A 13464-nucleotide genomic window follows, 5' to 3' on the forward strand; every position below is an offset into this window, starting at 1 on the left:
CATCTGCACCAACTGAGCACGTAGAATCCTAAAATACTGATATGCGGGACACACAGCGGCGACCGGAAGACTCTTACCGCTCGACTGCTCGAAGCATAGCACCAATGTTTTCCTCCACTGGCAACACGAGGGCCTCGGCAATCCCCATGACAGACTGTAACTGCAACAAAGAGAGACACATCCCAAAAGCGAGTTCACGAAAGCGCTAACGGGAACGTCCTTTACTCCTGACAAGCAAAAAAGCAAGATGAGGTGCATGAATTGCCCGGAACGGTAGCACCGTGAAGCTGCAAAAAGCATCCTCCCTGGTTCTCTTGCAAGTCCGTTCTACACCGCAGGCCGCGCAAATGGTCAGCAGTGTGCCACCTGTCACAATAGACTCAGATACTCCGTGTAGCATTAGCCGTTCTACCAGAAAGAGGTGCTTTTCCTAGTTTTCTTGATACACGTGCGAAGATCGAGCAAGACAACGTCATTTCGAAACTGAGTCCATCGTCAAGCAACCTCCAAACGCCAGAAAACTGGCAGACGAACGGTGTTTGCAGTTCTCTCGTAGAGGCGCTCGACCAAAGTCAGGACAAACCTTAACACATCTGCAGTGTCGTGTCATCATGTTCCATGTTGACCCTCACCAGGGACTGCGCATAGCTTGCCGTGATCCGCTTGTGCACTCTAAGCATTTCCACTAACCAACGGAACAACAGATCTTACTGTGAGGAGCTCTTTCAGATCAAGGAGGCTGAACAGACGCTTCGTTGATCCCTTGGCGCCGCTACGCTCGTTCTCGTGGCCAGATCCCCGTACTGCTCGAGCTGAAAGACTGCCCCCCTCCGGTGTCCCCGTTCTATTTTCTCCACCGCTTGCACGAGGGGAAGAGGACTGAAAACCAGGGGAGGACGCCGAGGATTTGGACGGTGAGAAACTAGAGCTAGGGGTGAGAAAGCCATCTGACTCTGTTTCCTCTTCCTCTATTCCCCCGTTGAGGCCGTGGCGATTGGCGAAAGCCGTAAAAAATCGGTGAAACTCCGGAGGCACGTGCCGGTTGGGACCAGCCTGCTGGGCTTCGACGGCCGGAATCACGAGAGCAGGCCGAATGAAAGATAGGACACGATTCTCCAAAAACGAAGCCTCGCAGAGCAGCAGTGCACTCAAATCCTCTAACGAAACAAAGCTGAGAAGACACAAAAAACAAACAGGACCAGACAAGCCACTCCGGCACCTTAGCCAGCTTATTCTTACAGCTAAGGAAAAGACGCACACACAGACACGGTGTGATACCGCAGTCAGCAGTATACGTAGAAAAGAGACTCTGCGGCTGAGGTATATGACCGTACAGGCCCCCAGCCCGACAGACATGCGGTTTTGATTCCAGCCATTCTGCCACTTACCATAAGCCCTGAAAGCAGTAAACCCCCACAGGGATATCCTCACTCTTTCCGAAAATATCCGGACCAAGAAGGGTCTTTTCTCCGAACAGTCTCGTCGATTTTTTGTGCTGACGAGACGCTTGTGCGGCTGACCGACATACGCGACGCCATACCGCGGAGGTCATGCGGCGTAGCGGTCGCTTCACCGAGACCTAAGTCAAATAGTAGAAACAGACTTGCGATTCCTTGGTACAACACAGTACACCTAGATTCTGAACCACAAAGAACAGAGGATATAATGCGCGCTCGCCCCTCTTCCGAGAGCGAAACCTGACCGGATGACAGCTCCGAATCCAAACACATTTTTTTTTTTGGTGGCGTGGTCTCTGTCGGCGTCAGTTGGTGAAGGAGACAGAAAAAACGAGGCGAATTCACACCGGCCCCCACCCCAAACAACACGGGCCAGCAGCTGCGGCTGGCGTCCCCGTAGCCTGCGTGCCATGTAACCTGAAGTTTCGCTGCCTGCTCTGTATTCCTCCTTTTTCTTGAAGACTTCACTATAGCCTGAAGGACCCTACGACCTTCGAGAGTACTGAACCTCCACAGCGATCTTCCATCGTGTACTCTTCGGTCTTTCCCATTACTTCGAGCAGCACGGACATGACACTACGACGAGTTCGCACAGCCAACGTGCCGCCCCTTTCCAGCCCCAGTGGAGCTCAATCCAGTATGCTTTACCTTAACCGTGGCGACCTTGACCGCGAACTCGTTTTGCCTCCGTGGAGCTAAAAAGTGGTACGCTCCGCATGATAAGGGAACGATTGGTGCTGCATTCCCAGCTGCGTGCCGAGCTTTGGAGACGGCGGGACCGTTCATGGCTGCTTTGGCTGTCTCCATTGCGTCCACGGCAGAAGGCGAAGCTAGAGAGACAGATGCATGCGGCCACGAGGAACAGAACAGACGCTGCCACTCGCCGTGCGTTTTATCCACTGTCAAAGGAGAGGACAAATTTGATGCTTTCTTCTCGGAGGAACTCCTGTGCGGCCGAATGAGGCCTGAAGGGGAACAGGGACAGAATGCGTCAGCTATAATACATAAAACACGCCATGAGTGAGGCACGCCACTGTGCTCGCCCCGGCTGTGCCTGTGAACAACAATATTGCAAGTGCAGGTCCGCCACCACTGAGAAAGACGAGAAGACAAAAAGATACCTGCGGTCACCCTGTCACGACAAACCACCACTCGTATCAAAACCGTCGAATGCCGGTTCCCCTCTCAGAAAGATCATTTCCACGCTTAGCATGACTCTTAACTAATTCAGCTCCGCCACCGAACACATCAAGCGAAGGAGAAAGACGATGCCTAATCCCGCCGCTTAGTTGTTAATGGACGTCAGCATGGACAGAGAGAGGGGAACGCCGTCGCTAAGTGGCAACATTTGAACTTTATCTTCCTTTTTACCGTCCATGCCGGACTGCCGATGAAGATTCACAGCGACTACACTGCATGGAGTACCCGCTCGAGAGCCTGCGAGCTATTACACTGGCAAGCACCAACACCTGACGGACAGATTCAGCGGAGCACTTGGTGCTTGCGTTGCCGCAGTACCGCTACGAACACTTGCGATCCGTCTTTCCGGCATACCCATAGCCGCACAGAACGAGCTGTGAAAGGTCTTATAGAAGGAATCTTGTTTCGTCGTCCATCGCCCCCTATGATGCCTCGATTGTTTATACAGCAGAAAGATAATCCCGTGCTGGATGCTGAGGTCGATGGCAAATTGTTCAGCGAGCAACTCGTCTTCCTCTTCCTCAGTCAACATCCGGAAGCTCGGCTCGCTCGGCCCCCCTCCTGAAGCCGAACTTCGACAACCAGCAGATCGACGATTGTCAGGAACAAAGACGAAGAGATGTAGAGACTAAAAACAAAAGAACGACAAGGAACACGTCCTGGTGAAAAGAACCGCCCACGCTCTTTTGCTTGGTGTCCCTTAAGAAAAAGTGTGCAGGAGAGCGGTCTCACGGAAACGGCACAGACAAACACGGACTGCGTGAAACTTAGACACGTATAGTCACTCGAGATAAGGTGAAGCCACACAAGTGGCACACTCCGTGGTTTTCCTGGTCAAATTGTTCGAGTTCCCTGGCAGTACATCCGTGGCTATGCAGTACGTTGTAGCCTTTCGAGCACGGGCGGCTCGGCAAGGCAGCAACAACGGGGAGGGTCCACTGCCGTAGACGGAGCCACAGTTTCTCCTGTTGAAGATCCCGACCCGATCAACTGTGCTACCGGGGAAGAAAAATGCACTTCGTAGCAGTACGCAACAAATCGGACCACGGCGCTTCGAAGAGGAACCACGACAAGCTACTAACAGTATGAGTTGGCGACTATACGCAGCCACTCGTCTCAATACGGCATGAAAATAGAAAGGGGGAGGGCTCCAACTATGCGATAGGTACGTACGTCTCCAGGCTCTTACGTGTAGAATTTCCCCAGTCAGTTCTACGTCGCCGATGAGCATGGCTTCATGGAGTGCAAATCTGAGAAATCGAGTGTCTGGCAGCCAGAATCGCTCTCTCAGGTCAAGGCGATATTTGCCCCAACCACTGACCACGAAGAGAGCATGAGCCACCTGACAGAGTCAGCAGAACAAAGAACAGCCCGTTAGTCGTTTCCTCGGTCGGACGATCCTCTAAGATCCAACGCTAAACGATTACCTCGGAACTCTCTGGCGAGAACTACACGGAAGATTATCGACCCTGTCAGAGAGAGTCCCACACCTCGTACTGGGACAAAGCATACCCCGGTGAGATATTCGGACCTCATCCGAGTCCCGCTGCATCCGGAATCACATCCACAGCAGCACAACGGCCTCTTCGAGACCTCGAGGTGAATCAACAGAGCTAAGAAGACCATCGGGTCAGCACGGCAGAGAGCGGAGACTAACACAAAACCAGTGCCACCGCGAAAAAGACCGACCATATACACTTGATTCTTCCAGTCCTCCGTGCCAAGATCAAGGCGATTTCTCCAAGGTCTGAGGCTGTTCTTCATTTCGGACAGGATTTGTTCTACGGAAGTAGAGCTCCCTTGTGTTCCTTGCTTGCCTCCAGACGGATCGATGCCAGCCCGCTGTAAAAGACTGCCCCAGACCAGCTGCTCGAAGAGACGTCCGAAATCCACGCACGCCCACTCGGGTGGCAACAGAAAGTTGCAGAAGCTACAGATGGCTGCAGAAACCAGAGCGACACGACAGTCCACTGACGGGATCGCGGAATACGCGAAGTGAGCACAACGCAGTATGAACCAGAGGGAGTGGTACAGATAGCACGAAACTTTGCACCAGGCGTGGGGGAGCTGTTCCAGCGGGATCAGAGTCGCGAGAGAAGCGCCTGAGCAGCCCCCTTCAAAACAAATACCTAGAGAACTGGCAAGGTCAGGGGCGACGCGCCCAACTGCAAGAAGGCGAGCCGGAGCTGCAACAGTACCACTCCTAGCGAAAAAGTCAGCCCCAGGAAATTCACAAAGACTCCACACTCTTGTCCCACAGTTATCCAGAATCCCGGTGTGCCACGGGTAAACGAGACCATCCCGAAAACTGGACCACGACAGATCTCTAAACGACTTTCCCCGGTTTCCATATAGACAAGGGCCATCTTCTCGCCGGCGGAGGAAAATAAGAGAAAGGAATTGTTACAGGGTTTTCGGCTGATAGCAACTTCGACCCGGGACGACTGATCCTTAGAATAAGCAGCCACGAGTGGTGACCGGAAGAGAGGACGGAGAATGTGTTGCTAGTACGCAGTGGAGGCCTCCAGGAAGGCGTTGCATCGGGGTCTCTCAATGTTTTGCGTCCTACCAAATCGCCCAACCACTCCTCCTGAACGGTTGCAGTTCGGGCAAGTTGAGAGATCGTAGTATAGAAGTTGGCCTCCTCGGAAGTCGAAGTAAAGAAAGTCCAGTCTACTTGCAGAAATCGACTGTTCTATCTGACTTTTCCATTCAAGGTAGCAGAGTCTCTGCTCCCCCAAACTGCACTTGAGCGTTGGACGGGAGGGTGCCAGGCTAGTTCCCGCTGCTGCCGAGGATGAAGAGGAGGAGGCTGCAAGGGCAGATTTGGTGCTGTACCGATGAAGAACTCTGTCGCAGAAGTGGTAAAGTGAAAACAAAAAAAATCAGTGAAGAATGCGAAACGAGCAAGACCGTCCGTGTTTCCGCTGAAGAAACAAGCATCGCCTAGTCGCGTAGCAACAGTCGAAATGAATCGACACGAAGAGATCACATACGGGCTGCACCTCAGCGAACCCATCGCATCATCTGAACAATGCCCCCAGTACACTTGTGAGGACGGGCAAAACTGTGCAGATGAGCGAACAGGAAGATATTCAAGCTGTACATGCCATCTGGCCAATGTGCCGTCAATCCGCCTACACCCGTGCAGACGCGACTGGCACTGGAGGTGCGGAAAAAGTAAGATCCTCGTACACAAAATGACAGAAGCGTACCCCGGTGAGGGCATTATAAAGAAGGTGCATACTACCCGGTGTACCAATCATCCTGCCTGTCTGGAAGAGAGCACTTCAGTTGGCCAACAACAGCACGCGGTCGGCCTACTTCTCCGGTCATTTGCCTTACTCTATCAACACGAAAAAGCTTCTTCAGTCCTCACTCAGGACTCTGGACTTACAGCTGAGCCCAACAAGCTTCAAGAGTAGAGAAAATTATTCCCTCATCGCTCGAAATCTCATCCTGCCCCAACTTCTCGCGTCGCTTGCACCAGAGCAGCAGAATACAAGAAGCAGCATCGACAATTGGGTCGACCAGATGACGAGAGGAACCCACGTAACCCAGTAAGTTGGTAAGGAGGTATGCCACCTCAGCCCCGAATTCCTATATCGGTCAACGCACGCACAAATAAGGTGACGGGCTATAAAGCCTGCATCCGCGCTACCTCTCATGCACACGTACTCCAATGCTGAACAGATCGCCCGACAGGCACGAGAACAAGAGCTCCCGGCCACACGCCACCATTTCTGGCGTTTGACGGAGAAGGGTCTCTTCAACTCGCGATGTCTAAATGAAGCGGAACCGTTTTATGCATTCTTCACAAGCACTTGAGACGACCACCACGTTCGCGCGTCGACAGTTGTCTCAGGGTAACTAAAGACCTTTCGGTAAACTTCTCCGGCTACAGCCCGACACCCGTTGTTCTGCTCTTTCACGCGCAAAAAACACATGCATCACACTGGGCTTCGAAAAGACCGCCACGGTGACATGACACAGGCCTGCCGTGTTGAGTCGCGAGATGGCAGAATGAAGTCACCGGGGACAGGACCCGCCACCTGGGAGACTCCTTGGGCAGGTGGAGGCCGCATGGGAATCTCGTCACTCCTGAGCTCGAAAAACAGCGCATCCACGCCCACGCGTTCTTCGCGTACAGCTTGATAGTAAAACAAGCACACACGCTCATTCGTTCCCAGTCTAACACCGGAACAGGTGAGCTGATCACCTCCTTCTCTTCTCAGCTAGAAATTGAAGACCCCACGGTGTGAGAACATACAAGGGCTGCTACGCTGTGAACCCCAGCACGTACCTACGGAAGGGGAACGAGTGGTGGTTCCTACTTGATTTTCGCTACGCTCAACTCTCCAAGAACTCTTGCGCGTGAGGAGCCGTCTGGGGGACGCGTGTTTATAGCTGTAGGTATGTGTCTGCGTCCACCAGAAGACACGATGCTTCAGACGCTGTGACGTCGTGTACGGACACGCCGAAGAGAGGAAATCGAGCGGGACGTGCTATCAGTACGTGGCGAAACCAGCGCCCAACTACATGACTATCTTTACCAGGAAGTTTATCTGGTCAACGTCGTTCCTCGAGTTCGCCACACTGAGAAGAAGATTCTTTAGAAAGGCAACCGCATGCAATGCCGCTTTCTTGCTCATTGCATGCATCAGTTCGCGCGCGGGAATCAGAGGAAAATCTGTCAGAGGCAGATAGACCGAGATATTCTCGGTTGCCCTCTTGGTGCCAGCTGCCTTGATGTTCTCGGAGCTTTTCCGTAGCAGTTTCGGCCCTTTTCTTTCTTTAAAACTTTGCCAGGCTTCTTCATCACCGAAGTACGGCTTCACGAAATCCAAACTTGGGAAGGAAAAATACAACGCGTTGTCTTCCTCTGCGATTTTCTTCCATTCCAGCGGCTTGGCTCTCCAAGCCGGATGTTCCACAGGTCGACAAGCCGGGTAAGGCACTCCGTAGCAATCGGGGCACATCCACGAAGAGCCCGCCCCTCCCGCAGTATTCATCAAACGATATCTCTTGTCACCAACACTGTCTTTGTCGTTCTCTGAGGAACTCGATTCCGAGTGGCTCCGGTATCCTGGCAGAGGTGGTGGAGGAGGAGGTAGAGTACCCCAGTCTGGACCGTAGATAGTACGATGACAAGAAGCGTGAGACGTGGGAGAAGAAGAGGACGCAGACAGAGTCTGGGCAGCGGAGCTGCGGAGTTCTACTGGGACAAAAACGCGGAGAGGGTGGTACTTGAAGAGACATATCGGATGAAAAACTCGTGGACAGAAATCACAACAAAGGACATCCCCAAAGCCTCCACAAATACCACACAGCGTGAAGTTCACCGGGGCCTGGGACACACGCAGAGAGCATGGCAGAACAGGAGACACCAAGCTAAAGAACAAGCCCGGGAAAAAGCAAAAATCAGGCAGACCTTCAAGCGAACTGATATGCGCCTGGCTGTTGATGCTGTCAGGAGACAAGAAAGGAAAATCTACAGACACATGCTACAGTAAAAATTATCCGATGCGCACTGTACGACGTAAGTAGTGAAGAAAAGACAAAGTGCGGTCGCGAACAGACCAGGGACGTCGTCTCACAAGGCGAAAAGAAGGACGACGAGAAGAGCAAACCTGACCTTCGGTTTGACTGGCCTTCTTCGGATAACCAGTTTCCGTGGGCTTTCAGCACTCGTGGGGGGGGGAGGAGCCTCGCTGGTCCGAGTGTAATGAGTCTCCTCCATCCTCTTCTGTTCCCCCCCGCTGAGCCTGTGCGGGCTTTTCTCCACTTCTGCAGCTGTCTTCCTCTCTGAATCACTATCTTCCACGCTCGAGGTCTCCCGAGCTGCTCGTCGACCCCCCGAGGCACTCGCTGCTTCAAGGTTGCCTCCTCCCTCCTCAGTGGCTTCTCTTCTCCACTTCTTCTGTCCCTCTCGCTGCCGTTCTTCACCTGTTTCTTTCCCCCTGATCTCATCGAGGTCCTCGCCTTCCGGGTCTGGCAGTAGACAGCTCCCGGCGCTTTCACGTCCTATTTTCGCATAAACCTGGATACCGTTGTCCGCAGGGGGAGCCGTTAAGCCCTGTCGTGAGCCGGCCATACTCTGGTGTAGGAAGTCCCTTGCTAAATCCTCCCCGCTCGGCTCTCTTGAACTAATTTCACGGAGAGAGCGTGATTTCCTGCCTCCATTTCGACTGATGCACACTCTGGCCTCTCTACCTCCTTCTTCGGAGGTTGTGGAGGCGTCTTCTACCACGGTGTCTTTCGTCACGTGACGGCGCCCGGGTTTTGGGCTTTTAGCACCCCTCCCTAGTGAGCTCGCTATCTCGTCATGCTTTCTTTTTGATGAGGGTAGACTATCACCTAGTTCCCCTTCTCCCGGAGATGCCCTACCGCTACGCGACCCGGAGTGAGGCGCCTCTCTTTCGGCTCTCTGCTTCCCTCTACGCGGCCCCGATTGACTGGGTCTTAGCCTCTTGCTGCAGACTGCACCCATGCCGTCTGGGCCTGTCTCGGTATCAAGGAACTTCAGCTGCCCACTCACTGCTTCGTCTCCTGCTCTCTCTTGCGATGCTGAGCTCCGCTCGGATCCCTTCTGCCGTTCCCGTGTCCAGTCGGTGTGTTGTACTTCCTGAGCCATCCCCGTTGAAAGGATCGCGGCTCGCGCGGTTCCACTCTCAACTCTGTTCTCTATGTGTCTCTCTTGTTTCGGCACAGCGACCCCGCACGAGTACTCGACCACTTCACAGTCCCGCGTCCTTTCCCCGTCACTATCCGGTTCGTTTCTCCCTCTGCTTTCGGCCAGCTGTCCTTCTTCCTTTACCTTCTGCGAAAGGGGTGCCGTTCCGTCTGCGTCCTGGACTACCTGTCGACTCTGCGTCTGCTGTCTTCCGGACTCCAGTTCTTTTGTTGCAATGCTTTGCATGATTCCCTCGGTTTCGTTTGAAGAGCTGTCCTCACCTAACAGCGACCGACGAGTCTTGACCTCCTCCTGCTCATGTCTCGACCTTGAACATGCTGTAGCCGTGACGTGTTGTTTCCTCTGCCTTAACACCTCCCCTGGCTGCATCTGGCGGTCGTCCGTAGCCTGAGGACCGCGCTTGCGTGGTGCCGCTGCATCCGCCGTCATGTGTATCTTTGCGCCACGCCCTTGTTCCATCCTTTCGCCTTCAGCTTCTCTGCTGTTCTCGTTCAGAGCCTTTGGCAGGCGTGAGAGCACCTCCCCCAAAGCATAATTTCTCTCTTCGAGGGTGTCTTGAGCACCCTCTCTTTTCGGGACAGCCCGTTTTACTCCTCCTTGCCGTCCACGGCGATTCGTCGCGGTGGATGGCAAGAAGGAGCCATTGAACGGCGTCCGAAAGCCGGTGAACCCTCCGTCTCCCGATTCAGGCCGCGGGACAAATACCTCGTTCTCAGACGTTTCTCCTGTGCTGTTCTGCTTCACTGCTACACGGGGTGCGTTGGCGCCTGTGTCTGCTTCAGCCCTTCTCCGATATGTACGCGTAGTTCGGTGACTTTCATCATTTCCAGTCTCCGCCTTAGAGAAAGTTATGCCCGGACTGGTAGTTTTCACCTCAGAAACCCTAGGAAGCTTGTCAGCATGCCGAGTCTTAAGTCCTTCAAGCGTGGCAGAGGCTACATCTGCACTCGGAGAAGGGAGCTGATTGCTGCTGAGCTCTTTCCGAGCGTGGTCGGTGCTACTGAGTCGCTGAGCCGCACTCCTAGTGTAGCGCCTCCTGCTCCCCACACTAGCAAAAGAGAAGGCAAGGTGTTCGTATATCTCCTTGACTTCCCCACCTCGGAGAAGTTGCGTGGACTCTCTCGAGGCGCGGAAGTCCTCATCGAGTAGCGTGGCGATAGTCGCCTGGCTAGCAGCATCTACGCCGAGAAAATCCACAGATTCCAAGAGACCAGTTGGTAATGTCCTCTCTACAGAAGAGACAAGCTGATCTTTGGAATCAGGCCTCTCTTCCGGTTCCCCAGGCTTGGTAGTGTGCGAAGATGGACCTTCAAGCGGGGAAAGAAGGCCTCTGTCTGATGTCAAGCCGGACGAACCCTGGTGCTTCCTCGTCCCCTTTTGTTTCTCAGATTTGTCGAGATCATTCGAAATCCGGACGTCCGAACAACCGCGCGTCCGGCGGCGCTGTCTACCACCCGTGAAAACCATCAAAATCTCATTCGATAAGACGGGAGTCCTCACTTTTCCCCCGTTCGACAACAAGCTCGAGAGCTCTCGCGACCCTCCCATCTCTTCAGCGAGAGCCGCTGCCACAGCAGCTGCCGTCTCTGCATCATCACATGTCCCCGACATGCCTGAAGTATATTCGGTCCTGTTTGGAAACGGAAAAAATTCACCCCTCCACGCATGAAGCTAGATCCGAAGACGTCTAGGCAAGTCGGCCTGGCAGCTTGGTCAAACTTGCAACTTGTCTAGGAGTATGTACCGCTCTTCCGCGACCACCCCTCCGGTTAGCACAACTCACTGCGAATCGCCTGCTGGTGCGGCGTCCCATTCGGTCTACGTTGGATCAGATTATCCCATCCAGGCACGTCAATCAGTAGATCGTTTTGCTACTCCGCTACACATAGTCCACCCCCACTCCTGTAATGAAAGCTGTTCCCCACTTAAGCCTCACTGAAAGACGGCGGCCACACACACAAACAAACAGATCGACGCGGCGCCGGCAATACCACCCCCAGTGAACGAGCCATTTCCGCAGGGTTGATCTTACTCCCTTTCTCTTCTTCGTTGCATATACGGGAACCGCGCACCATAGAACGTGTAAAGATGCTGTCGGTGGTGTCCGGCGTCAGAAAGATCTGCTGGCCCGAAAAACTGTCTGGGCCCGAGTAACGTCCAACTGTGGAGCTGCCACCGGAGTGAATTTCTTTTCTTCCGTGACGCGGCCACCATCCGCGATTCACCATGTGGACCGAAATGCGTTTGGCTGAACCCCCGCCCATCCGCAGCAACGGCCTGTTCGTTCAAACAACTTCATTTTCTGTGATACCTTGGATCGCCGCGGAGCCCCGCCCAAACCGAACTGGACAGCGCATCTCCACTGTGTGAGGCAAGAGACGGAAGCCGGGTGAGCGGTACGCTGTCAGGCCATGCACGTGCTCACGGGCTTACCGCGGTGGGCAAGCACTGCTTTGCACAGGCACCAAGCTCAGCCGAAAGAAACAGCCTACGAAGGCAATCCTCACCCTACCAGAAGCCCCGACGCAGCTTCACAGGTCCACGCTGAAGAGACCAGGGCGGGCTCTGGCGGTAACAAGCACCGTAATACCAGTGACTCGCTGCAACCCTACTCGACGCATCCAGACACGTCCCACCTTTGAGCGGGTCGAAGAGAAGGAAGAAACAATGTAGTTTCTACTGGGTTCCGTGAGCGCGAAGTGTAGGCCAGCACCCGGGCGTGCCTTGACATAAGATTAGATGAGCAGTCCTTCTCTGGGGAGGATACCCCTGCCACCTTATGCCAGCAGCCTGGTACAAAGTGAAGACAAATGAAGTGTTGCAATGTCGGCAAGACCTCGTCAGTCGGAGCCGGGCAGCCAGCGTACGGAGGCAGAACTGAGAGGCCAAGAAATGATGCGAAAGAACAAACAACCCAGCTGTCACAGCAAGATCCCCGCACTCCGGCTTCAAAATCTCGCCAAAGGCCCCCTCAAAAACGGGTACCGAACTTTCAGCTTTTGTCCGTATTCTGTTGATGATAGTCACTCACAGCTGGCTGTTCGCCCTCTCAGTGAGATATTTGCGTGACTGGCCGCCTTTTCCCCTTCCAGTTGCATGCAATCGAAGCTATAGATCCTGACTACCGTGGCAGGCCAATCGCCTCCAAACCGGCCTGACGCGGCCATTCCAGTTTACTTCGGGAAGTCACGTAGCAGATTGTGCTTTGCCACCTAGTTGTGGCCGCCATGTTTAGCGTCACTATATCACATGTATCTGTGCTGCCCGCTATATCACACCCGGCGGCACAGCACTGTCCGCGAATGCGGCTTGCGTCAACAGCTTGTTCTCGCAGCGTGACATTACAAAAACAGTCGTGCTGCCAAACAAGAACTGATATGGCTCCTTGAACTCCCTAGCCCACCTGTCCTCTTCATACTCAGCTTACTCTCTGTCGCCCACTTCTGCCTCTGTCTCAGTGAACTATGAGAGAGCGCGGGGCCTCGGCCCGGATGACTCGGCGCCGCCCCGTGTGTGCCGGTGTAATGAGTGCCGTGCCGCATATCGGCGCCCAGGGCGAGACAGCACAGACGGGGCCTGGACGCACTTGGATGCTACCCCTCGATCCTGCCCGCTGTGGTCACTTTAAGCTTTGGGATCAGAATGTCGCCTAGCTTGTCGCACATCTCCCATTGTCTCCCCGGGCTCGCGCGTCGTGCCGCTGCAGTAAGGACTGGCGTTTTGTGTGACGCCGGTGACGCAGCTCTGCGTCGTCGTCCGGTGTAGTGAGTGCCGTGCCGTATATCGAGTGCCGCTTTGCGAACGACCGCCGATGACCCGACTACTCCGCCTCTCTGTGGGTAACTGGGGTACGTGTTGTGCCTCCGTGGGAAAACAAGTATAAACCTCCTACGATATCGCGGCATCCCTTATACGTGGTAGCACCGCATAGTTCCGGCATTGCTACTTGTGTTTTCTTTTGCTTTCCTTTTGTTGCGCGGCAAGTTGCACGATGCCGGGCCAGGATGCTGTAGCGGTTCGTTCACAGACTTAGGAGTTCTCTCTCTCTGTCTCCTCTTTCTCATTCTCATGCCCCACATCGTAGCGACCGCTTCGGCCTGCCGGTTCCGGCCG

At 54.2% G+C, this 13464-nt stretch overlaps 1 protein-coding gene across 1 annotated transcript; it reads right to left on the reverse strand.

Moving 5' to 3' along the window:
* Positions 1-72: 72 nt before the first annotated feature.
* On the reverse strand, positions 73-12382 carry CSUI_001438 (uncharacterized protein). The gene is made up of 11 exons (XM_068061644.1): positions 8293-12382; positions 7211-8005; positions 6055-6257; positions 5227-5507; positions 4347-4597; positions 3847-3999; positions 3012-3285; positions 2106-2422; positions 1389-1579; positions 712-1171; positions 73-160 (listed from the first exon to the last, which is right to left on the reverse strand). Exons 1-11 carry the CDS (start codon positions 10960-10962, stop codon positions 74-76), a joined length of 5682 nt encoding a protein of 1893 aa, XP_067926380.1. The 5' UTR covers positions 10963-12382; the 3' UTR covers position 73.
* Positions 12383-13464: the final 1082 nt, after the last annotated feature.

This window comes from Cystoisospora suis (genome assembly GCF_002600585.1).
Source record: "Cystoisospora suis strain Wien I chromosome Unknown contig_564, whole genome shotgun sequence".
Classification (NCBI taxonomy): Eukaryota; Apicomplexa; class Conoidasida; order Eucoccidiorida; family Sarcocystidae; genus Cystoisospora; species Cystoisospora suis.